Genomic DNA, 24,905 nt, shown 5'->3' on the forward strand with positions numbered 1-24,905 from the left:
GTTATTGAAGAAAATAAAATGCGCATCTTGTGGCGATCGTGTGTGTAAAGGGTATTTGCTAGTGTAAAACTCTCGACTGCAGTACATTAACTTGCTTTTATTTATTTTATTTTGAGGCTTTGGTTGTTGCTGGTTTTGTTTGGGCATTGTTTGGGTTTTAATGCCAATTAATTACATAATATTTAATACACATGTTACCCAGCCCACGACGGTTGCCAGATTATTTGCACTTACAGTTATTTTCGTTGTTATTACTATAATAATTTGTTGCTAATTTATGCATTAGCCACATATTTAGTTAGTACTTCAACATGCTCGCAGAGCAATGCCTCAATTAATTAAGCCCTTTAATACAATTAAGATAGCTATTCAATTTAATTATTGAAAAAGCCTTCAAAATAAAAAAGCATTTTACTTTTATTTTTGGAAACATTTTGAATCTTTAAAAAATGTCATAGCTGAGCATTTTTAACTTTTCTTGTTAGAGAATGATTTTGCTCTTCAAATGTTGAAAAAAAGTTTTCCCATTTAAATCCAATATGTGACTACAAGCAAGCCCCTAAACTTTAATATTATTGGGCAATTCCAACATTGGCACCATAAGCTTTGTCAAGCCATATTTCGGGCCTGCCTGGGACGGCTGCTTTGGCTACTTTAACAAAAAATTTATGAGCCATTTTTAATGATTTAAAAATGAAAATCTCAGTGCATGGAAGAATGTAAAGGGAAAGTGGCCCAGGCACAATAAAACTGAGTCATTTTGGTAGCATAAAAAATCGTTTTGTCCCCTGACAGAGAACATCAGCGCTTCAGAGAACGAGAACGAGAGGAGAACGAAAAAAAAACCTACTGAACGAAAGAGAAGAAAAAAAGACGAAAGAGAAAAAATCATGTCATGTCATTGTCGGCATCGTAAAAATGTTATCAGCCATAATAACGAGCCACGATTTTGGGCCACAGCGCTGTGGGTGAGGCCGGATCGGGGAGGGTTTGCTTGACTGTCGCCGGCGCTAATGGTGCGCAGCTAATGACTGGAGAGCAGAGAGCCGATTCTATTTCATAAAGTGCGAGTACAATGTACGTAAGCTTTAAATTTCAATGCTTGATATTTTTCTTGGAATGGTGCCTGATGCCTGGTGGGTCTTCCCATTAAATCGTCGCTGTGGCGGCATTTTGTCAACTTATACTTAATGGTAATAAAAAGTATATCAAATCAGTGTCCTTAATCCCAGAATTGATGTTGGGCTTCCTCGTTTTGTGGCGCAGACTTTGGCAGTGTTGCCTGTGCTTTTGCTGTTGACGTTGCCTTGTCGACGGTGGCCTGAGCGGGCCATAGTTTATGTTTTTTATTTGCTTTCATATTTATGCGACGGCATTTCTAGCCTTACTTACAATTCAATTTCTGAGCAGACATTGACTGCGGCCACAACGCTGCTTGCTTTCCCGTCTACTTCTTTCCGCGTATTGGCTTTGAATTGAAATACACGGCGACCAGGAGAAAGCGAGAACGTGTATGTGTATGCCTTTTAAGCCTTAAGCATTCACATTGAAGCTGGTTTGCGAATCTCTTAGCTTAATGAATAACCGGCAGAAGTAGCTATTTGGTATAATTTTCGTTTCTTTTCCTTATCTTAAACTGGCCGGTTTGTCGAGTTTAAATTATTTTTTTTGTTGCGCCAGGCCTTGAGTGAACTGTTGCTTTCTCTCAAATAATGTTCACTTGATATCATATTTAATGTCAGTTGTCGCCATTTCAGTTCCATTCAATCGATGATGGCGTAATTGCAAAATTTGCCTGATGGGGCCCATCCTGCGTATGCGCAATATTCGCAGCGACTGACGCTATCCCCTTAAGCCGTCCTGAGTGCGCCAAAAATGAACTGCCAACGCGTTCTGCACTCATTAATCAAATGTTAAGGAAGCGCAGGCACTAAAAAAAAAGAAAGCCAATGCGAACCCTTTTGGCAAGATTTTTTGTGGGCCCGAAAGTATGCAAAGTTCTCTGGTATGTGCTGGGCACGAGTACAAGAGTGTGAGTGAGTGTGCGTGTGTGTGCTTGTTGAAAATGCATTTAAATATACAAAAATCCGCAGCAAGGAGCTAAGTGAAAAAGCGGTCGAGCTAAGGGGGGTTCGAGCAACAGAGAGACGAAACGAGAGTTGAGCCTGAGAGGAGCCTGAGGAGGCGCTTCAGCATTGTATTTATGCTATTTGCATTTTCGCATTTTTTTGGCAAGGCTAGTAGCCAGTACATAAAAAAGAGAAGGGGTCCTGTGCTCACACACACACATACATAGACATATAAATAATAACACTGTATGGGTCTGTGTGCAAAGTTGGCGTAAAAAATGGGCGGGCCGCCCTCCGCAACACTAAAAAAGGCTGCAAAAAAAATGCATTTTATATGCAGATGCATGGCGTAAATTGCAGTTACGTACTAAATAAGTAAAATTGCGCTGAGTATTTTTCACTTAAAATCTTACACCCCTTCCTCCTCGACACCGAAACAACAAGCAAAAAAGAAAACGTACAAGCAGGCATGGCAGAGGGCAAACCTCTTAATTGGGTGCATGCAGGCAAAATAACATACGAGGCGCGCGCAAATTGTGGAACTGAGATCGGAATGGAAATGGAATGCACTTGGCTGCTTGATAAGAGGGATCGGGGGTACTCTGAAGTGGAGAGCAAGATAACTAGCCGTCAGCTAATTAAACCTGAAAAGCTGGCCACACACACATGCATACGCACACCCACACATACTCGGCGCTGAGTGGTATTTACGTAACATTGGCAATTGGACTAAGACGAGAGCCTCGCAAGGACGATAGCTAGAAGCTAACAGCTACCGTAGTGCCTCAGCGGCTAATTGGTTTAATCTCTGAGATTGCCCCAGTTCTAACGTACTTGTCATAAGAGTTAGCATATGCTCAATGGAAAATCCTTTATGCTTATTTATCATAGCTTTGCCTTTACTTAAGTGTTTCGTCTGTGTTTCCTCTAACAAAGGCAAAGAGGCAGAGGCGGCAACACTCAAATTTAATGCAATCAGAGCAGAAACTCTGTTAAGGCGCTAAGCGCTCACAACAATTTTAACAACAGCACCAATGGGAGGACTTTGTTGGCTCGTTTTTAAGCCTTTTGCCACAAAAGATGTCCTGAGAATAAATTGCAAGTTCCTGTTGCTAACAAATGAATTGCGGCAAATTTTTGAAAATTGACTGAATGACCCTAATGAGCATTTGTTTTGCTTGGTGTGACGAGGGAATTGAGGTTGAATTCATAAAATGTGAACGCAAAAGGAAAAGTTAAGCCAAAGGTGAGTCGACTGATTGGCAGAAAAGTCTAGAAACACGAAGCATACGTATAAGGTATGAAGAATTGTCCCTTTTATGAGGATTATTTTATTTTATTTTTATTTCCTTAACTAGGCCAGCCAGTGTACCTGGCTCATTGTAGAGCCTGCTTTGCATTTTCTGAAATGTGTCCCACATAGCACTGCGCTTAAATGAGACTTTGTCCTAGGCTTTATCTATTTATTTCCTTAGTTTTTTTGAGCGAAAATGGGCAATATGAAACTGGAGGCCGGCACAGCCGGCCAATAGGCGGTCAGCAGCTAAAGATTCCCGAGTCTGCTGCTCTGCTCATTTTGTCAAGTTAATGGAGAATAATAAAGCGCAAAAGTAAATAAGTAAACAGAGACAAAGGCAGAGTTGCTGCTGGATGGCTGCTGCGACAAAACTACAACAATAAAAGGCGCTGGTAAAGCTGAGACGGCAAACGGCCGGAAAATAAAAGAAACAGCATCCAGCCCAAGGCTTAGCAAACGAGCACCCAAGAGCTGCCCAGCAGGCGGCAGACAGCACAGTGAGGTATCTTTTTGTTTTATGCGAAATGCACTAAAAATATATTTAAATTTATTTCATTTTTGCACAAATGAACAGCGCAATGCGCGCAGTACAGGACATGGCCAAAGCGCAGCCTTGCAAAGGCTTGAAGGGGGGTCAACATTTTGGCGCCGCTTGGGCGACGACTCTGAGTTCGTAATAAACTTGATTGCGCATCTCTTATGTACTCTCACATATATATAAATACTTTTTGCTTTTGTTTTTCTTTTTTTTTCTATTTGGCTTTTTGCTTTGCTTTTTAAATAAAATTTTTATGAAATTTTTGGCAATTGAACTCAAGTTTTAATGGAGCTCCATAAATTAGTTGCGTCCGCCGTTCCTCGTCCCCCATCCGACGTCAGTGTTCCGCTTTGGCCACTTGAGCCCCGCTACGAAATTGGATACATACGCTTAATAAAACACTCGAGATGCTATCCCCAAAAAGGGCTCTCAACAGCGTAGTCTGCGTCGATGTCTGTCCCCTGTTTCCACTCCCAATACATATTCCCTTTGCCAACCATTCATGTTCGCTTGGCAACGACATCAATTCATTTTGTGTGCAATTAGATTTTTGTTGCTTCACACTTTCACACACACACATGCAACTAAAGTCTTAAACTTTAATTTATTTTTGTCATTTTACTCCCTGTAGGAAACTACTGAATGTTAGTTGCGTTATAGACAGTTATAGTCAGGAGTGCACACATCGAGCTGAGTTTAGAAACATTCTAGCACCGGTGTTTCAAGTTCGATCTTTAAAATTTTTCGGGCATAAGAATACGTTTTTTCACAAATATACAGAATGGGGGAGATAGCCAGAAATATAAATATTTATAATCTGATGTTGTGTTTGGCGACCTTTCCATTTTATAATTTTATGTTTAGCTCTCTCGAGGTCCTTATAATCTGTATATGCTATACGGCATACGGTTATACGGTTATACTTAAGAAATCTTAGAATCGATACTTTTAAATATAATGCAAATGGTGGAGATATCAAAAGGAAATAACAAGCTTGTTCTGTATATGCTAAAGGAGAATGAAATTCGCACCGACAGTTTGATTGCATTTTGTACGGCATCTCAGCTTGCTTTCTGTAAGTTAATCTGTAGAGCTATTTTGCGGTTTCCTCTCATTGGAATTTTACCTGTCTGCTGCGAGTTCCATGGGACCCCTCTTATAGTTAGTATGATGCTTAAGCTAGATTTTTTGTGAACTGAATTTCCAGATGAAACTTCAATTAATTTAATATGTAGATAATTTCTGCTTTTAACAGAATAATAATTGGAATGGATGGATTAAAATTCTCGGAAAAACTTTAGCAACACGCATCGGCTCGGCTTCTGGAGCAACAGGAAGCCGCAATGTGGGTGTAGCAGACGTGACTCAAAGTTGCCGTCTTGCTCTGTAATAATTGTTATGCTGGCAATAAATTTATGAAACAGGGTGCTTAAAAAGTTAAAGCCAAAGCATCTGAAATTTCAAACTGGAAGCTGAAAAGCAGATGGTTTAATAAACATATTATTACTAATATTTACAAAAAGAACAATAAAGACAGCCAGCAATAAGCGACGCTGGCCTAGTAAGCAACCGTGGAGGCGGAGGAAAGTGAAAAACTATTATTTTAAGTGCACCGAAAGTTTTTAGCCAGCTTCAAAATATGTTAAGCAATCAGCAGTGATGAAATTTATTATACGACTTCAGAGTTCAGAGCAAAGTTTGCACAATCAACAGCAACGGGAATGGGAATGTGAATAGGAACAGGAACGGAAACGGGAAGAGCGGAAACAACAGGCAAGAATGGACGGTGCAAATCGCTGGGTTATGTATTAATAAAAAGCAGGCGATAGAGAAGACAAAGCATAAAAAGGAAGAAGCAGTGGGTGTGAGGGAAATGTCTTAGGGAAGGCGCAGAAAACGTTAAGGCCACATTACGAAATCCTTCTTGCATTATCCTGTTTGTAGATTAAAATGAACTATTGCATGGCAACAATAACAACAACGACAACGACAACGACAACGAAAACGACACTGAACAATGGCAACGGCAATCATAATACAAGCAAACGATAAGCAACACGAACGTGCACGGCCAACAAAGAGCAGGCGGGAGACAAGTGCTGAAAAACAAGCGAATGAATGAAAGAAGCTCCCAAAAAAATAAAAAAAAAAATAAAGTATATACATATATACATATGTATTAGAGTATAAAGCTAAGGAAAATCTGTGAAAGACGACAGCAACAGTCGCTAACAGCAACAACAACAACAATAATAATAATGCCTGGGATAATAATAAGAATTAAGCAAGAAAACACATCACAGACACGGGTAGACAGGCCTTTCCTTGAATAGGGTTTGAGCTGGGACTCCAGACTTGCGATTGGGCTCGTATTTCTAGTTGCTGAGGAACACAAAAAAAAAAAACAGAGCGCAACACACGGCTTCCGTTTCCGCAGCCGCTTTCGTGGGGATTTATTAGTTTTTGCTCGTTAGAACTGCGCACAGCTGCTGTGCCTGAAGTGTTTAAGCGAGAGGGGCCCACAGTCCAGCAACAACAACAACAACACCAAAAACAACAACGATTCGACTTCATAAACCAACAAAAATTAACACCCTGTGCAAAGATGGAGCTACAGCAACCGAATGACGTTCAGGACGAAAGAGCGAGCGTCTAAAACACATAAGCTGCTTGTTTATAGTTACAGCTTATGCTTCCAGGCAGACCAACCCCTAACACTCCGTACTTCCCTACACTAACACACACACACACACACATTGAGCAGAAAGCATTTTCTTTAGCTAAAACTGCAGCAGCAGTTGGGGCAGCTTCTGTTGCTGATGTGCATCAAAGTGAGAATGATTGATTCAATTTTAAAGTTGTGTAAGAGTGTGCGACTCCATGTGTGTGTGGGTGCTTGCATGAGTGTAAGTGTGAGTGAGTGTGCTCTTTTTAAACAACGGTCGACTGCTATGTGCTTTAACAAATAATCCCGAGCAGCGTCCATTCATTTCAGAGCATCTTTAGGGGGCCATGATGGAGCTTGGTCAGCGCGCATTTGCTGACTGACTTTTCGGAGCGCCACCTCAGCAACTAATGCGAGAAATAATTACAAAAGTGAATTTATGTTCTTACAGCGATAACAAATGCTTTTTAGCACCAATTCTCACAGACCCCCACCCAACCCAAAAACCCATAATTTTACGCTACACACTAAAACTCTAAGATTTATTTATTATTTTTTCCTTTTTTACGGTTCTAGGGTGTACGTTATAGTGGAAATGGTATTGAATCAGGGGGAAGGGTGTTCAGTTGAATCAAACGCGCGTAACTTTTCCCAATGATGCGAGCGCATTTTCAACAAGCGAACACAGCAGCTGTGATGTGTGTGTGTGTGTGTGAACGAATGAGCTATGGCTTGCAAAATGCATGCAGGACCTTAGATCTGTGATTGTGTAAGGGTGCATATGTGTGTATGTGCCTCTGTGTGTGTGTGTGTGTGTGCATTCACATCAACATGTGGCACACTCAAAACGGTTCAAGTTTCTTCATCAACTTTTGCCACACAGATTAAATTTTAACTTTTTGGCACTGCCAGGACTTAACTCCGACATCTCTGACTTAGCTCGATGTGTATGTGTGTACACATGTTGGGCGGGGTCCGGGCCGTGGCTAAATTTTGCGGATTAAGCTGAGTGACTTTCAAATTAGTGGATGCGCATTGAAGTTCATTAGCAAGGGGCAAAAGTTAGTTGATTGATGCAGTGCTCCGACTGCAAGATTCGTATTGTTGCTGCTATTCTCGTTGCTACTTTTCAATTTCAAAATATGAAAGGAACTCTGCGGATTTAATTAAGCTATATGGAGCAAACAACTTATGTATGTTAACAAACTTGCCAACATTTATTGAATGCTATTCTTTGACCGTTAAAATTGCAGCGTTAAAGCTATTTCATTAATAGAACATTTTTACTATCTAGTCAGGCTCACATGAGCCCGGAAGGCGATGACAGAGACTAGCATGAATTATAAAACGCAAAATATCTGATAAGATCAAACAAAATATCTATAAAAATATGCTGTCATTCAATAATTAATTACGTAGGCACAACTATAGGCAAATAACTTACAGTGTGCGAACAATGTCAACGTTGTCTTATTAACCAATTTTTCTTATTCTTATTTTCATTTTATTTGGATAATTGTTATTACGTGAAGTTGATGTATAGTGATAGTTAGTAACAACTCAGCCTACAATTCGTGCCTGGAAATAAGTTTCTACAATTTCCATTTTAAAGGGAGCTTCCATCTTTTGTCTATAATTGTCTATTGCAAAAGCAATCTCTTAGCCAGCACGAAAAAAAATGGGTTAAAGAAAATTTTTTAAGTGGTAAAACACAGCTAAGACAATCGATGCTCGCATCGCAATCGTTTAATTGCCGTTTATTGATACTTGAGCGCCACATAATCGTCCTAATTACTTTGCAAACTTACTTTAATTGGGCAACGGTGAACGAGATAAAAGCGCCAATTACAAGGCGCTGGTAAAGATTCTAAAGCCACTTGCATGTCTGGACGCCATTTGAGCCAGCGAAGGCAACCAACGGAAAGAAATGGCCGGGTATGGCAAATGCAGTTAGCCTTTTTTCTTTTTTTATTCTCGTTGAGTCTAGCGGCACTTGGCGCAGCGTCTCAATAAATAATAAAATAATAATAATCCAATCATATCGTTACATCCGCGAACGGCGCCCAGTCATCAACTGCAGATGCCCGTTGCGCGGTCTTCCCGCCAGTCGCTGTCTTATCCACGCTTCCGTCGTCTGCAGCCATGCACAGGCGGCTAATATGAGAGCCGACCCGTCCCGTTTTGACGGCGCAGCGGAAATTGCATCACAAGGCAAGAAACGCGGTAGGTGGCACTGTCGGTGGGGGCGACTAAGCAGCTTAAGGCCGTATTATCGATGCCTGCGCTGGCAGCAAGAGCAACAGCAACAACAACAAGCGATTTATTGTCCTGTGCAGGCGTTGCTTTTGTTTTGGCCATTTAGCTGGGGCCTGTTCAGCGCTTTTCCATTTGCTCCTTGCTTGCACTTAAGCACCTGCCAGGTCGCGCATAAGCCGTGTTGTCTGCTTTCAATTTGGAGGCAGTCACTTGAGTGGCTGGCTCAGCTCCAGCAGAACTTTTCGGCTGCATGTCAAAATATTTAAGCATAAGTTGTCATGGATTAAGTGAAGCGCTAGAGCAACAGGCAACAGTCCTGTGGCATGTCGCTGCAGCATGACTTGCGCCTGAGCAAATTAAATGGCGACCCACAATTGTTTGAAACGCTCAGCAGCTAGTGCAATATTAATTTGTTCCATTTACATGTGTAAGCCGACCGCCATTTACGCTCCTGCCCCGCCCCAGCCACAGCTGGATAGGCGCAATTACTTGCAGAGCCGTTTCAGATAGCGATCGATTCTGCCGAATGCTATTACTTATTTAATTTTGCCATGGGGAAATATCAGATTTACGAGTGGAGAAGCAAACTCTGCCAAATTGCAACAATGCCGCCTGCACCCTCCATTGTCCTTGGCATCAGCCAAGCATTACGAGCCAAAACCCAAGGCGCTCGCTGCCCTAATGTCATTTGGAAGGCGCAGCTGATTTGTCAACTCTCAGTCTGCCGCTTCTGATAATGGCCTAGCATTCGACAATTTCCTTCCTACGAGTGTTTCGTTTTCTTTTCATTCTGTGGCAAGGTGCAAATTGCAAATTACATCAAAGTATGTAAACAGTCAACGACATAGTCCTACGTACTTAGTCCTGGAAATTGGCAAAGGAAGCAACGGCTAAGGCCAAATTGAATACAGCTCTGTTGCCTTACTTCGTCTTTTGCCAAGCTTGCCGCTTGTCGCCTGCCACCAGGGACGGGGGCGTTCATTTCAAAGAAATTGTCATGACAAATTGAAACAATTTTTTTTGGCTTTTGTGGCTTGCCAGCGCAGAAACCCCAACATTTTATGCAATAAATTAAAAAAATTTGCTTACAAACATCAGGCTGGCAACATTTGTGGGCTGCGGCGGGTTCGGTCTTTGACATTTGTTTGCCGTTTAATGGAGCGTGTGGTTTTTCTACGGAACAAAAATGGTAAATTGAGTGATTTTTAATACGTGTGTGCCAGAGCTGATGTGTTTAATTGAATTCCTCGGTTCCATTTGGCAAATGCACAAGTTTTAAGAATTGCCAGAGAATGCGGTCTACGAATTTTCCACATCCTCAGTAGCAGCAGCAGCAATGTCTCATGAAAATATCACGTTTCGTTTAACAATGCTAATGAAAATTGCAAATGCTATTGAGAATTGCCGGAAATTAAATAAGGTTGAGGAAAATGTCTATGTTGCTTCACTTTAGTTGCAAATTTAAAGTTGAAGCCAAGTAAAACCTTAACTAGATGTTGAATAACGATCAAGTGTATAGTTTCCTAAAACCATCTCTGGAAACATAAAAAAAAACGTTCGATATTCCGATTTTAGTGTTTATTTTCTTCTTTCTTTAGATTAGTTCTCACGTAAGACTTCAAATACCTTACACTTGCGTGGGATCTCCTACATGCAGTCGCTTAAAGCTCCAATCAATATTGATTCGGCATGCAGATAAAAAGCAAAAGTACTTTATAGGATCAAAGCAACGGTCGCATTAATTCATAAAGAAAACTAAAGAAAGAAACTGAAAACTAAATGTTGACATATTGTGGAAATATGCAACGGGAAGGCTGGCAAAGAGTGAATCTGAAACTGAAACACTTGTCAACCCAAATGTCTCAACTTGAGCATCAAGCTCCTCTCAACACCAACCGGGCGGTGTAGCAATATCTCCGCTTTCTATGGCCAGGGCAATGCGCACAATTTCAAGAATGTCGCCGTGGACAGGGGAAGACATTCAGGCGGGATGAGCAAATGGGAAACGGGACGAAATACAAATGGCAGGCGAAACGGAACCAAAACAGGCAAAGAAATGCCAAAACATTTAATGTAAACGGTTTGTCGACAAATGTCAAATGACCAGTCGTTGGCCAACGAATCGGGCCGAAAGCAAAACACAGAAAAGGCGCGTCGAGGCTGCGAGGGTCAGCACAAATAGAGACAAAGCCAAAGTAAGATGCTACAACGTAAACACCTCAAATTAATTCGATTTTATGCTCCATTCAACGGTGAAGGTAAGCAACTAGCCAACTGGTAAACTGGCCAGCCGGGCAGTTGGCCAGGCTAAGCAGATTAAGCAACAAAATCAATGACAATTTGCTTGACCAACGCGACGCATTAGGGCACAAAGCATCCTCAGCCAGCTAGCAAGTTCATTTCATTACGATTACGAAAATGGTCTAATTAATTGTTAATGAGATCCTCAATGTCGCCAAAGCCAATTGTGGCTCTAATCCCACGGCCCTTGCAATTGATGGTTCAGTGGCCAACTTCAAAGTGCGAGATAATTACACAATTTTGAAATATATAAATATAAAAATGAAACCCTTGCTAAAGCCAAGACAAAGAGAAGATAGGCGCTTACCTGCAATGAAATGGGCAGAAAATAAACATTAAATGTTATTTAAAAATAGCTGTGCACAGCAAGGCACACAAGGTTTCATTAACCGCATTCAGGAGGCATTAAAAATGACGACGGGATATCAATTTTCTCTTGCTTTTTCTGCAGTGAGAAAAGGAAAGAAAGAAAGAGAGACAGGCAGAGAAAGTGAACGCTTGGTGTTTGGTAAATAGAAAAATATGAAGCACGAAAATTAAAAAGTCTGCCAGCGCCAGGTCATTAAAATGAAAATCTTGCAACGGCATCGAAAGTAGAGAAATTCCCCAGCGGACGCCTCGTTCGCTGCGTTCTTGCAACATTATGATCAACATCAACACACATACGCCCACACACACACACACACACACTCATGTATGTGTTCGTGTGTGTGCTGAAATAATTTTTATGATTATTTCTTCCTTCCGCTGGCTTTTATGCTCCTCTGCTCCCCTCGGTCCCTGCCGCAGCTGCTTAAAGTATGTGTGCGCATTTGGCAGCACCGTTTCTGGTGCGCTTTTCTATTTTCTCGGGCGCAATTTAAGTGCGCCGCTGTCGCTGCCGCAGCCGCAGCCGCGGCCAGAGCCAGAGCCAAACAGCTTCTGTCCCAACGCTGGCTCAGACCAGATAAGCACAGTGGAAATAAGCATTATGTTCGTTGAGCAGCGACCATTGCAATGATCCACAGAGCATTAGCAATGAGCGACCCATTGTGCCGGGCTGAGCAAAGCACCTGACTCAAAAGCGGACTGTGAACTGTTATTAAAGTAGTTACATAAAGAACAATGGTTGCCAGCTACTTGTGAGAGTTAATGTACACAGGGGAATTCTAATAAGTATAGCAGTAACAAAAATAAAATAATTGTCTGAAAGCTAATACAAATATTATTTAGCCTACGAATAACGCATTTGCCTTATTCAAAAAACGCTCAACACAAATGTATCTAACATTGAAGTTTCTCCGAATATATAATATTCATTATTCAATTCTATACCACGGTGCCACGTTTTTTCTTGGCAGTGCCTTTTTGTTGTTTTTGCTTCCCTACTGACTACGATATGGAATTTCTCGGATTAAATGTTATGTTGGCATTATATTTCTTTCTCTTAATGCCCACCAATGTCTGCCATGGCCATGTCCGTGTACATTAATATATATACAAGTATGTGTGCGTGTGTGTGTGTGTTTTGGTTACAGTAAGTAACGCATGCTGTGTCTTAATGTCTTCTTCATGGTCTCTAGCTCTGCTGGCAATGTGGTTGCTGCTTTTTTTTTTGCCTTGCTGTTGTTGTTATATTCCGGCTGTTCGCGTCTCTGCTGCACTAATAGTAGCTGCGGCAGCCACACAAAAGTGTGCTTTGACTTTTTGGAGCGGCAAAAATAGAGCAGAGAGTTAAGTAAATAATGCCAACACATGTAATACATCAAGTCAGGCTGTGTGCGAATGTGCGTGTGTACGGGTGTAGGTTTCGTGCTGCTGTTTATTTATGATTCTTTTGGTGGGCAGGTCCTTTCAGCGCCATTGTAGTCAATTTGTATTGCCCATTCGGAGACGCGCATTTGCATTTCGAGGGTATTTATATCTTATTTTGACAGGCGAGCAGATATTTCATTTAATTTAATTTCATTCTACTGCAGGGAAAAGCACAAGCAGCTAAGCAAGAAAAGCCCCAGTAGCGTACAGGGATCCAAGTGCATAGAAAAGAAAATATAATAATATTAAAGCATTTTTTGCGACATAGAACTAAGCACTTGTAAATCCCCACAGAGGATGTGCCGTCAAGTTAGTCTCAAACACAAACACACACACGCATACACTGACACACAGGCGCACACACTCACACTCACACTCACACTCTGAGGCGTGTGTCGTGCTCGTTGCACTTATCCGCAAGCAAACACTAGCAAGAGCTCCCCCGCCTGGATCGGGTGTGCGTTTGTGTGTGTGGACAAACTCATAGGAACTTATGCATAAGTGACATTAAGAAAAAGCTCTTCAAATGCAAGAAGAGAAACACTTTGGCAGGACGCCGCCTGCGCTGCCGCTATGGAAAATGGGAAAAACCGAGCAAAGTAAAACTTTTGCCAGCTGAAAGCTAAAAAAAACGAAAGAAAATAAGGCAAGCCAACCAAATGAACGCAAAGTTTCGGCGCTCGTCGTCTTCAACGGAATTAGGGATATGCCAGCGTCCCCGTTTTCATGCAGCCAAGGATATGCAATCATCATGCGGATTTCCATAAGCAGGCGGCAGCCAACAGCGTACAGCGAGCGAGCTGTGAGTCGAAGGCAAATAGAAAATCAAGCCAGGGCAGCAGCATACGGAATGAAAGTGTAAAGAAGCCCAGGCAGGAAGTGCATGTGGTATACAAATGTACATATAGAAAGCGAGACAGATATATTGAGGGAGAGTGAGAGAGAGAGAGAGAGGAGGGAGAGGGAGATGGTGAGAAGAAGAGGGTGACTAAGTGGGAGTGGAAGGGAGATAGCTGCGTACGTTCTGCTGGTAAGCTGCTGTGCGTTGCTGGCTTAGCTCAATTTCCCTTTTGGAGCACAATTTCAAACTATTTCCAATGGCATTTCCGGCAACGTTTTGACTTTGTCCAAATGTTTGTGTATCCTTCTGGTGGCGACCTCTGCCACGCCCTGTACAAGAATTGATAAGTTCCCTTTGCGTAGCTATTGACACAAGTACAAATCTATCTTCCATCGACTCTTCTGTGTGACGCCAAGTGTTTTTGCCGCTGTGTTAAATTTGCTCTTTGAACGGCATTGGGCACTTGCAAAGCTTGCATCGAAAGTGTCACCCGTTGGGCATGTACCAAAGCTAGAAATTGATTCTTGTCAAGGGAGAAAACAAGATAGCCCAGCTCTGCTGTTTATAATTAAATGTTTCTGCCGTAAAAAAAGCGAATAAAAAGCTGCGAGGGAAAACTCTTTTGCAATTGATAAGCTCATTGAAAGGGAACTGTTGAGGAATGGATCCATTCAAACGATAATTTTCTTCAGCTTTTTCTTTGACATTCTTTCTCAGAATTTAAATGCACTCGGTATATAATCAAACATTGTGAAATTAAATTCATTTCAACTATTATGTTCATCTCCAACACAAGTAACATTAATCGCAGAAATCAATTGCCGGCAGATCATTATCGGCGCGATGGCGGTCTACTAAATTAAAAAATAAATGTAGAATAGACATAAACCTTTTTTTATTCCTCATCAGAAGCAAATGAAAGAATCTGCATTTTCAATTGATAATTGATTGATTTCTTGGGACTTTAAAAGCAAAAAGGAAGAATTCCTACAGAATAATAGGGGCAGTCTCCTGCTTGTTTCTCTTAAAGCAAACATCTACTTCTCGCTCAAGCGTAAGTCTAGTGGGTAGTTATAAAAACGAAATTACCTTGTAATTGTTGCGTACTTTAGAGTTTTAAATTTCTGATCGAGACCTATCGTTGGCTTTAACCTACGCTTTCATACAAGTTTATAGCTTTCAAGGGCTAGCCTGGCACCCAATGCAAATAAAATGTGACATGTGAAAGGATCATCGGCATGCCGAAAAATATACCCTTGCAAAAGTATTGTAAGGCTTATTATTGCTGTTTTCTTGGTAGACATATTAAAAAGCCGGAAGTTTTAACAAAATTTTATTCATTGATCAATTTTATCTATAGAGCTATATGATATCTTGAGAGCGAAAATATTTTATAGAACAGTTTAATTTTTGAGCGATCGTTTTCATAAAAGCTATATGATATAGTAGTCAGATGCTCATAAGATTTTGCTCATATAAGGGAAGCATAGTGATGCTAATAAATGCCGATAATTAATAATGATTTAATCACACACGTCATACGAGAACTAAGCTTGCGACCCATGTTCTCTATGATAGCTATATAAGCTAAGCTATTTGTCTCATTCAGCCAGTTTCGATATATGTGCTGCCTGTAACAGAAAGATGTAAAGCTTTTAAGCTGAGGACACTTTTGCATACAACTCGGCTGTTGATTCTGATCAAGAATATGGGTTGGATATTCCTCCTAATATGTGTCATACAATACCGTCTACACGGTTACAAAAATGAAAACGCGCTCTTTTCAGCTACTCACGAGCGGGCTGCAACAACGCCAGGATACTCATCCTGCCAAATGCTGCAATTATTGTGCACTTCGCAGGCAAGCATTTTGTGTGCAGCAATTGGCAGCAGTTAGCATACACCCAACACACACTCATACACGCACACGAATACTGAGACACTGTCGCTGTTTATTGATTCAATGATTGGGTGTGTGTGAACCATTTTGAAGCACCAAAATTTGCAGCTATTTACTTGCAGTTTTGTAGCTGCCCGCTCGCCAGTCCACGCCCACGCCACCGACAACGCCCATGCCACTGTTACCGCCTCCGCCAACCGCTCGGCCTGTTGACCTATGGGTTGTTCTTCTTTTTTTCAGTGAGTTGCCTTTTTGCAGTGTTTGTTTTTTGTTTGTTTACTTTATTTTTTGTCGGGCTTCGGACTGTTTGTTTTGCGTTGCTTTAACGCTATTTTTTTGTACATTTGGCTTCTCTTGTTTAGCCTGACTTTGGCAGCATCAGCCTCAGTCTCAGACTCGGTCGCAGGTCATCCCCGCAGCCACCCCGTCTCAGCAATGTTGGTTTTTTTTGGGCCGTAAATTTATGCTAACAGTTCTCCATTGAAAATGCATAAATTTATGTGTTTACACTATGTGCTGGGCAGGGGGCTGGGGCAGTCGCACATGTGTTTACTTAGCACTTTTTATGGCCTGCGTCCACGTCCGTGGCAGGACACTCCATAGTCCATAGTCCATGGTCTATGGTCTATAGTCCCTAGTCCATAGTCCGTAGTCTATCGTCCATATTGCATGTTTTATTTACCTACTCTCTGTTTTTATTTCGAATTATATTTTATTTTCTTATTTATTTTTGTTGGCTGCTGTTTGCTTTATTTAGGGTGGGGCCTGAGCTGATGCCTCCTGAAACTATTTGGATTTTCATAAATTATTATTTGCATAAAATTGTTGTATGCATTTCTGCTGGCGGTTGCGCGTTTTGTTGATGCTGTAAAATGTAACAACAGCAGCCCATTAAATTCCGCTTACGATTAAACAGGTTTTTTTTATCGTATACAATCGGGTGATCCGGTACACCCACTGCTCTAAAATTCCATCAGGGCGAGTCAAATGACTTTATGGTAAAGCCAAGAAAAGGCATAAAAACACAAACGAGAAAAAAATGTAAACAAAAAGGTTTCAGTAAGAAACTGCACACGTTGCCGCCGCCGCCACAGCCGCCGCCACTGCCTCCGCTGCTGCTGCTGTGGCCGATGCATTAAAACGTGCCAAAGTCAACGGCAAAAGCATCGGACCGAGGGCCACTAGTCTGGGGCTGCACATAAATGCGAAATAAATGGCATTTGAATGGCAGGCGACACTCAAAATCGATACAAACAGTCCAAGGAGAGAGCTGGCCGGGCAACGCAAGAGTACAAAATGTAAATGGAATCCAACTCTCAAATGTTATGTTTGCTATATGGACAGCAGTAAAAGAGATGGCCATTTAAGATGGCCCGGTCTGTCTCTCGAGCCGATCTCAATTCAATGCATAGCACGTCGTTGTGTCGTTGTTGTGCCATGAAATGGATGCCCAACTCAAGTGGTCACCCTTTTTGGCGTTAATGAAAAATGCATGAAATTTAAATTGTGCCAAAGTGTTGACCGGGCCGACACAAATGCACACAAACATAGCAACTAGGTAGGCTCGCGGGCAGGCTCTTTTGTGGGTGGTCCCAGCAGTCGAGAGATCTGTAAATCGACACTTTTATTGGGGGCCAACTGCGGCACAAGGAGAAGCGACAGACAAAGAACGACGAATACAGCGACGCCGCTGTCAAATGTCTGAATTTTGAAAATTGAGCGCATGTTGGCTGTGAAAAACATTTTCCAGGCAGCCAAATGTCGGTGGCGCGATTTTGAGCCTCATTTTCTATGCGAATGCGATTGCCAAATGTCAACCGAATTGGACAATAAAATGTTAACTTTTCATCTTCGAAAAAAACGAAGAGTTGGCATTTGTCAGGCACAGACATTATAAAATATGAAAAATAAAAAAGCTGCGCTGACAAATTACGTTTTATTTTCCGGAATTCAATAGAGATAAATTTGAACGGAATTGTTTTCGCTCTTTAGTTATTGGCTGGTGGAAAAAAACACACATTTAAAACAAATGTTAATAATAAATACAAAATTGTATGAAAAAACTATTAAATAAGAGTTAAATAGAAAGAATTCTTTCCTTTACAAAATCAAATTAGTATTTAGAATAAGATAACTTATGAACACAATATATTTATATTTATGTATCTAAATGCTATTACTTAATTATCGATAAAATATTGTCTTTTTAGCTATTGAAAGCGTTTAAATTCAGAACTGGGACTTCTTTCTCTGAGGGAAAAAAGGTATGAATGATAGCTTACTTAAGCTTTCACTATCAGGCAATACCAATTTACTTTCAAGCAGCAACTTTTAGTTAACATTTATCGCAACTCAATCAGCTCTGTTCTTTACTCTGCATCAAGTGCTTAGCTCGACCAGAATTGATTATGTTTCTTTAAGCAGAGCTGGTCTGAAACATCCGCTTTAAATACTCGCACACACACACACTCACAAAGTCAGAGCAGCTCGATGGGAGTGTAAGGCAAGCCAAGGTTGTTGCCACGCCCATGGTAGCAGTATATCGTCTCTAGCCCACCAGCACCTTTTTTATGCGTTTTCATTTGGCCAGCGTAGGAAATATCTTGCCCACGGGGCGTATTAAAATCAATTCATTTAATTTTGATCAAAGCGAAATAAATCTTTGCGCTTTTTGCTTAATTTCCTTCTCTTCGTTTGCTATTTGTGTTGCCACTGCCGCCAATGTTCGTGTTGTTGCTGTTGTTGTCGAGTAAAGCGAGCGAAATGAGGAAAATCCACAACAACGGCAGTGAGTAATTTGGCCTCAGTTCCATGGCTTACAACGCGGGACGAGTGGGAAGTTGTTGGCTCGTTGCTGGCTGTAAAACGCAGAGTAAGACAAAAAGCGCAAATAACAGAGAAATACCGTAAGCGAAATGAGAAATCATTAGTAAGTAAAAAGCTTTTACACACAAACGCACGCTCACTTAAATACACACACATACACTCACACACACACACACACACACACACAGAAGATAAAGACACACGAACTGAACGCCAGCGTGTAAAGTTTTCCTTTTCTTTTACTTATCGATGCCAGCTACGGCAACTGAATTAATTTTTCAATTCGCCAAACGAATTCATTGACTTTTTGTATTCGCCTGGCAGTCCTTTCCTTACACATACATAGTTTCACACACACTGGCAAGCTCACACACACACATACACACTCGCCATTTCGACAGTCACACACAGGCAGCACGTTCGCCAGGGTATTAAAATCCCTTAAACAGATTTCATTTCGAACGCTTTGCGGTCGATAAATGCATTTCACTTTAGTGGTTTTTACACCCACTCACTCGCACATACACGCTCAGACACACACACGCACACTCAGGCGAGCGCATCAAGTCACACGCATATGTGTGTCTGTAGTTATGTATTTTTTGCCATTGCATACTTTTTGGCTGCTGTTGCCATTTCGGTTTGCCCCTTGCTGTTCTCAACGCTTTTCCAATGATTTGCTGGCAAATTACGTTTAGGTGCTGTTCGGTGTTTCCCCTGCCCCAATTGACTTAGTATGTTTTTTTTTTTTTGAGCTGCTCCTGTTTTTCTTGTCCGCTTTTCGCGCAGTGCAGAGCACAAAATTTTCCAAATTCATTTCCAAATCAAACATGCATCTGTGTGTTAAGACTGTCATTCTGTTTGTGAACGTAAGTATGTACGTGTGTTCGCGTGCTGCTGTGTGTGTGAGACAAGTGTTGCCAACCAATTTAAAAGTTTTGCTGTCGCCGCCTCCAGCGGCAAAGCGAAAGTGAAGCACCAGCCTTCCCTTCAGTTGTTCACGCCGTTTCGCATGCTGTCTAAGAAACACAACCAAGTGCAGCGCGCAGAATGCGAGGCTATTGCGGATTACAGTAAACAACGACTAAGAAGGTCTGTCTTACCTTCTACAAAATAAACAAAATCAACCTTTCTTTTATGAAATAAATATTTATTGTCAATAAAACATTTTTAATATTATTAATATTAGAAATTCCTCGTATTATAATGTTCCTTCTGATACATTTATGTACTATATTTAATATGAAACTATTTTTAATGTTTAATGGAAAATACTGTGCTTGAAAAGTGAAAAAGCAAAAATAATTTCAAATATTGAATCCTGAAATTTAAAAAAGAATCTAATATTGTCATATTAATTATGATCTTAGTCATTAAAAGTGAAACCAAAATTATATAATAAAAATGAAAAATTGTTTTTGGATTACGGAACAGAAACTAAAATTGTTACAACAATTTTTATGTTTAATTGAAAAGCTTTCAATCTCAAATTCAATATTAAAATATTATTAAAGTAAATTGAAAGGGATTTTGAATTTAAGAACGACAACTAAAATGTATCTTGTCTCTATATTTTATTTTTACGTTTTTTATTTAGCCTTAAAATTGCGATTTAAATTTATCATTTAACAAAACTCAAGAGAGAACAAATTTGCACGTCGTATGAATACTTTGTGGATCATTAGATATTTTACTGTACGTTCTAGTTTTTGGAATTGTTGTTGTTTTTGTCGGTTAGTGTCTCTTTCTTTACTCAGCAACGGTGGCACTTGTTGGCTTGGCTTGGCTCCTGCTGCCATCTGCCACCTGCTACCTGCCACCTGCCACTACTTGCAGCAGCAACACTTCAAATCTTGCAGTTTGTTTTTGCCGCGTCGCATAGGTGTAACTGCTGTCTGACAGTGTTGGTCTTGGTGTGTGGGTGTATATGTGTGTCTGTATGTGTGTTTATATGCTTGCAAGTGCCGCTCGAAAGTTCATGCACCGTATACTGCGGTGCATATATGTATAAACTGTATGCATGTATCTGTGTTTGTATAAATTTAAATGGTCGTGTCTGTTTGCGCGGGTTGGCCACAGTTTCATTTTCGCAGCTGCTTGGCTCGGCTTGGCTGCTGTGACCTGTGCTTTGGGTGGAGGCAAGCAAATTTGAATTGGAAATGTGCAGCACGCTTAATTTTCAATTTGCAATCATTCGGACCCGAAGCTTGTGCAGTGCTAATCAATGCCAGTCGAGTTTTTGCAGTGCTGCTAATTAGCGCTGAAGTGTGGCTCATTGCAAAGTCAATTGTCGTCCGCTCAGGACGATGTGCGTTCCTGTGGCAAAAATAGATTTTGCCTGGTTTACAATCCCGCCAAAGCTCTATAATATCTGACCAGGCGTAGACAGACTCTTCACTTTTCTGTTTAGCTTTTTTTAGTTGCATTTCTTATGTGTTTTGTGTTGTCTAACAATTTTCTCCCAACTTTCAAGCTCATCAACAACGCCTTCGTAAAGGCAAACTTCCCAGACTCAAGTGTGGAAATTTTCTCGTTTTTGCCATAATTAAATTCATTTTCAAGTTGCTTTCGCCTCGCTTTTGGCTGAGCGAGACAAGCTTACTAATACACACAGGCTTTTCACTATTTTAACTATACATTTTCCATTTTTCATTTTCATTACAGTCTTAAGTCGACAGCACACCCCTGCAGGCCCCCCACACACCATTCCTCATGCCAGGCGTTGCCAACGTTTCATTTTCATGCAGCTTCCTGAGCCGTTGTTTCCGGTCTTGTGCCTGAGCTGTGTCTAGTTGTGTACTCGTATAGTTTTTGCCATTAGCAACCTCAGTCAGGACGTGGCGAGGGAACAGGAATTGGCCAAAGCAATTGAAGCCACCCTCACCTACTCTCTCTCTCTCTCTGTCTCTCTCTCTCTATCTCTGTCTCACTCTGTCTCTCTTCTCCAGCGCTTTGTTATCAAGTTTTGGTTTAAGTTGTTTTTAAGTTGTAAATCTCCTCGTTTTGTGCAATTTCCCCTGCCCAACGCTCGACACCAAAAATAATTCATCTCTAGGCTCGAGGCTTGAGCCTGCTCACTGCGAGTATTAAATTGTAAATTTGTGGTTGGGAATATGAAAATTGTAACTGATATTTATGCTTGTAATGCCAACGTTTGACATTTAGGCCCGTCTGCCATGCCGTATTCGGTATTTCGTATTTCGTATTCCGTATTCTGTATTCCGGACTGTGGCCTGTCCACAATAATTCATTTGAGAAATGCGTGTGCAATTTTTGTAATTTCCATGGCATGCCATATATACGAATATACGATATACAAATTTGCGCATTCGGATTACATTTCCACAAAAATACAACACAATAAGAACTGAAAGTGTCTGTTAAAATTATGACTTATTGGAATTTTCTCAGCTCAGTCTCAGCCTGTTCCAACTGCGTCTATGCCTGTGGCCCTGGCATGAAGTGTAATTGAATGTGTTGCTTGGTTCCCTCAACTTTCAAATCATTGCTCGGAGGTTGTCCTGGTTGCATACAAATTTCCTATAAATTACTTTTTATTACGGCATCGCTTGACGGGTATTCTAATTTTGTCACAGAACATGTAACAAATTGAAGCAGACACTTTTGATTTGAGCAAGTGGAGCGCATCTGTCTGTTTTTATTAAGTTTCCCAACTTCAATTCCCTTCTCTATAAAACTTGCAACAGCAAGTACTTTGGCGAGAAGTGTATCATAGTGTCATAGACACGACTGGTTGAGTTTAAGTTTTTATTTATTTTTTTTCGCAATTCCAATTGCAAATTAAATTATGCGTACAAGATTTAATATTTGACATTCAGAGTTATGTAAAGCAATTTGAGTTTTAACAATGCGAATTAAGCTAGGTTCTATTGTGTTGCGATTAAAAATTGTTGTTTCAGATACTTTTCAACACAATGTACTTATCTAAATAAGTTTGTAACAATCATGGCTTTCATTTATTTTTATTTATTTCACAAATAACTTACCTGGCTTGGAGTTGCTGCCAACGATCTGCTGTTGATGTTGCTGCTGTGCATTCGACTGTTGCTGCTGCAGCTGCTGTTGCTGCTGTTGCTGCTGCTGGGCATGTTGCTGCTGACCATTGTGCTGCAGATGGGCAGCTGTCACGGATTGCTGTTGCTGAGCGGCAGCCGCTGCTGCTGCAGCGGGATGTATGGCAAGCAGTTTCGTTTCTGGCGGCTTGTGGGGGCCCATCGTGATCTGCGGGGCCCCCATGGCTATAGTCGGGGCGGGCATCATTAGGGTCGACATGGCCAGCATAATTTGTGAGTGAATTTTGGTGGTTTGCTAGCTGCTGTTGTTGTGGCAATGCTTGTGGCCAATTGTTTTCTCGCTGTGCGCTTTGTTTCTATTGATTTGTTGACCTCGTCGCTGTGTCCTGTGTCCGTGTTCGTGTCCTTTGCTGCAGTAGCTGAACTCTGTGCCAAAGGTCGTGCGTTAGCCTTTGTCGCCGCCGCCTTCGTCTCACATATATGACTTGGACTCGCTCTAACTGGCTCCCGGCTTTGTTATATGGCTCTATGTGTATGTTTTAGTCTCTGTATGTGCGTGTATGTGTGTGTGGTTGTGTGTCCGTAAGTGTGTAAACTTATGAAATATGCTCGCCGCTCTGTGCAACTTTTCTCCGTATATTTTCACTTTTCGTACTGTGGCTTCGTCTTTGCCCCTGGAAGACCCCTTGCTTATGTACTCGATGCTGTGGGTGTTGTTTTTATTATTTTTATAATTTTTGCTCGCTTTTCTTTTACTTCTTGCTTATGTGTTTGTTCAACCGGAAATTCACGAACACGAGCGCACTTGGCTTGTAATATTTTTTGTTTTTTTTTTTCGGCTGTCCTTGCCGCCGTCTCCTTGTCTTTCGTTACGTTACATTCGACTGTGGATATGGGATATGGGCTTATATATTTGCCTGCTTGCCTGGCAGTAATCGCAAATTATTTTGCTCGTTGCTTATCGTTTTGCTATTGTTGTTGTTGTTATTTTTGTTGCTTTGTCTGCAGCAGCGGAAATTATAAATATTGCTGTCATATGTGTGCCAGACAGCCAAAGAGACGAGGACTACTTCAATTTCAATGTTTCGCATAACAAACAATAACAAAAAAAAATCATTATACAGCCGACAAGTCTCAGCTCAATGTCGCTTGTAAAGTTTCTAGCAGTAGCAAGAGCAACAACAACAACTGCGCACAGTTTGCAAATTATTTTGCTGGCTGCTGGCTCTGATGAGTTTGCAGTGAACTTTGGAAGTCACTGAATGTCAGTGACTGCAAACAAAAATAGAACGAAGCAGCAGCAAATAACATCAACAAACATCGCTTCAACTTTAATGAATGTCACCCAAGTTAGTAGCTTAAAAATGCGTGAAATTGTTTACAGTCTGTCTTAAAACTGGGAATCTCTCACTTATCTCTAGAAGAGTCGAAGGAAGTGCACTGAATACATTGCAGATCCTAGAGCCACAGATCGTATTGAAAATGAAAAATAAAATATAAATTGCTCAGTATTCAGTAGGTGCTTTGATATAAATATAACTTGAATAATTCACAGACAGGTTAAGACAAATGTCCTATCATATAATAATATCAATTATCATTACTGCTCTGATCGTTTCGAGTAACGCACGAATCAAGAGACGAGCGCAACGCACACACACTCTTTATATATCTATACGACTGTTCGACTTTACGACTATATCGTCGCTGGCTACTCCAAAGAACAGAATCAACTCAAAGCGTACGGTTCGGGTTCGTTCTAGACCGTTGGGCGACGCTTTTCTTACTGAACGCCAGCAGCACACGCATTGGCCAAATTGAAAAGCGCTGCCGCTGCTGCGACGACGACAATGACGACGACGACGACGACGACGACGATGACGACGACGACGACGACGACGACGACGAAGGCGGCGGCGCCGCTATCCTGGCCAGGATATGCCAGGCGGACAACCGCTGCTACCGCTGCCAGCGAACGATCCGCGTAGGCAGTGGATGCAACGACGGCACCGATGAGCACGACGACGATGAGGACGACAGCAGCGAGGACGACGGGATGCGTTTCCCTACATTTCTCTCTGACGAGGCGCCACGAGCTACGGCGGACTATATATGGACGAGAACGGAGACGGGAAAGAGGACGAGGATGAGGAACCGACGCTGCCAATTGCCAGAGTCCCGTTATTTGCATCGCCTAAGCGAGCGAGCCCCCGTGTAACGCGCTCGTTCATAAAATATTCACGAATTGCTCGCTCTCATTCTCACCAGTGCCGCCGCGAGCTGCGCTGCTCTTCTCTCCTCATCGTCAGTTCCTATTGCTGTCGTCGTCGTCGTTCTCGTTCTCGTTCGTGGCTGCCGTTGCGCTCCGAAGCCTTATACAGTAT

The 24,905-nt window shown here is 41.5% G+C and overlaps 1 protein-coding gene across 1 annotated transcript in view; it reads right to left on the bottom strand.

Moving 5' to 3' along the window:
* The window catches only part of LOC115771991 (nucleolysin TIA-1), an 85,975-nt gene extending 62,672 nt beyond the window's left edge, over positions 1–23,303 (bottom strand). The window contains exon 1 of the mRNA XM_030717913.1: positions 22,495–23,303. Coding sequence (XP_030573773.1) covers positions 22,495–22,789 — 295 coding nt within the window. The 5' untranslated portion in view covers positions 22,790–23,303. The remainder of the gene's footprint in view (positions 1–22,494) is intronic.
* Positions 23,304–24,905: the final 1,602 nt, after the last annotated feature.

The sequence above is a fragment of the Drosophila novamexicana genome, unplaced genomic scaffold (assembly GCF_003285875.2).
Source record: "Drosophila novamexicana strain 15010-1031.04,08,12 unplaced genomic scaffold, DnovRS2.1 tig00000108-arrow-pilon, whole genome shotgun sequence".
NCBI classification, from domain to species: domain Eukaryota; kingdom Metazoa; phylum Arthropoda; class Insecta; order Diptera; family Drosophilidae; genus Drosophila; species Drosophila novamexicana.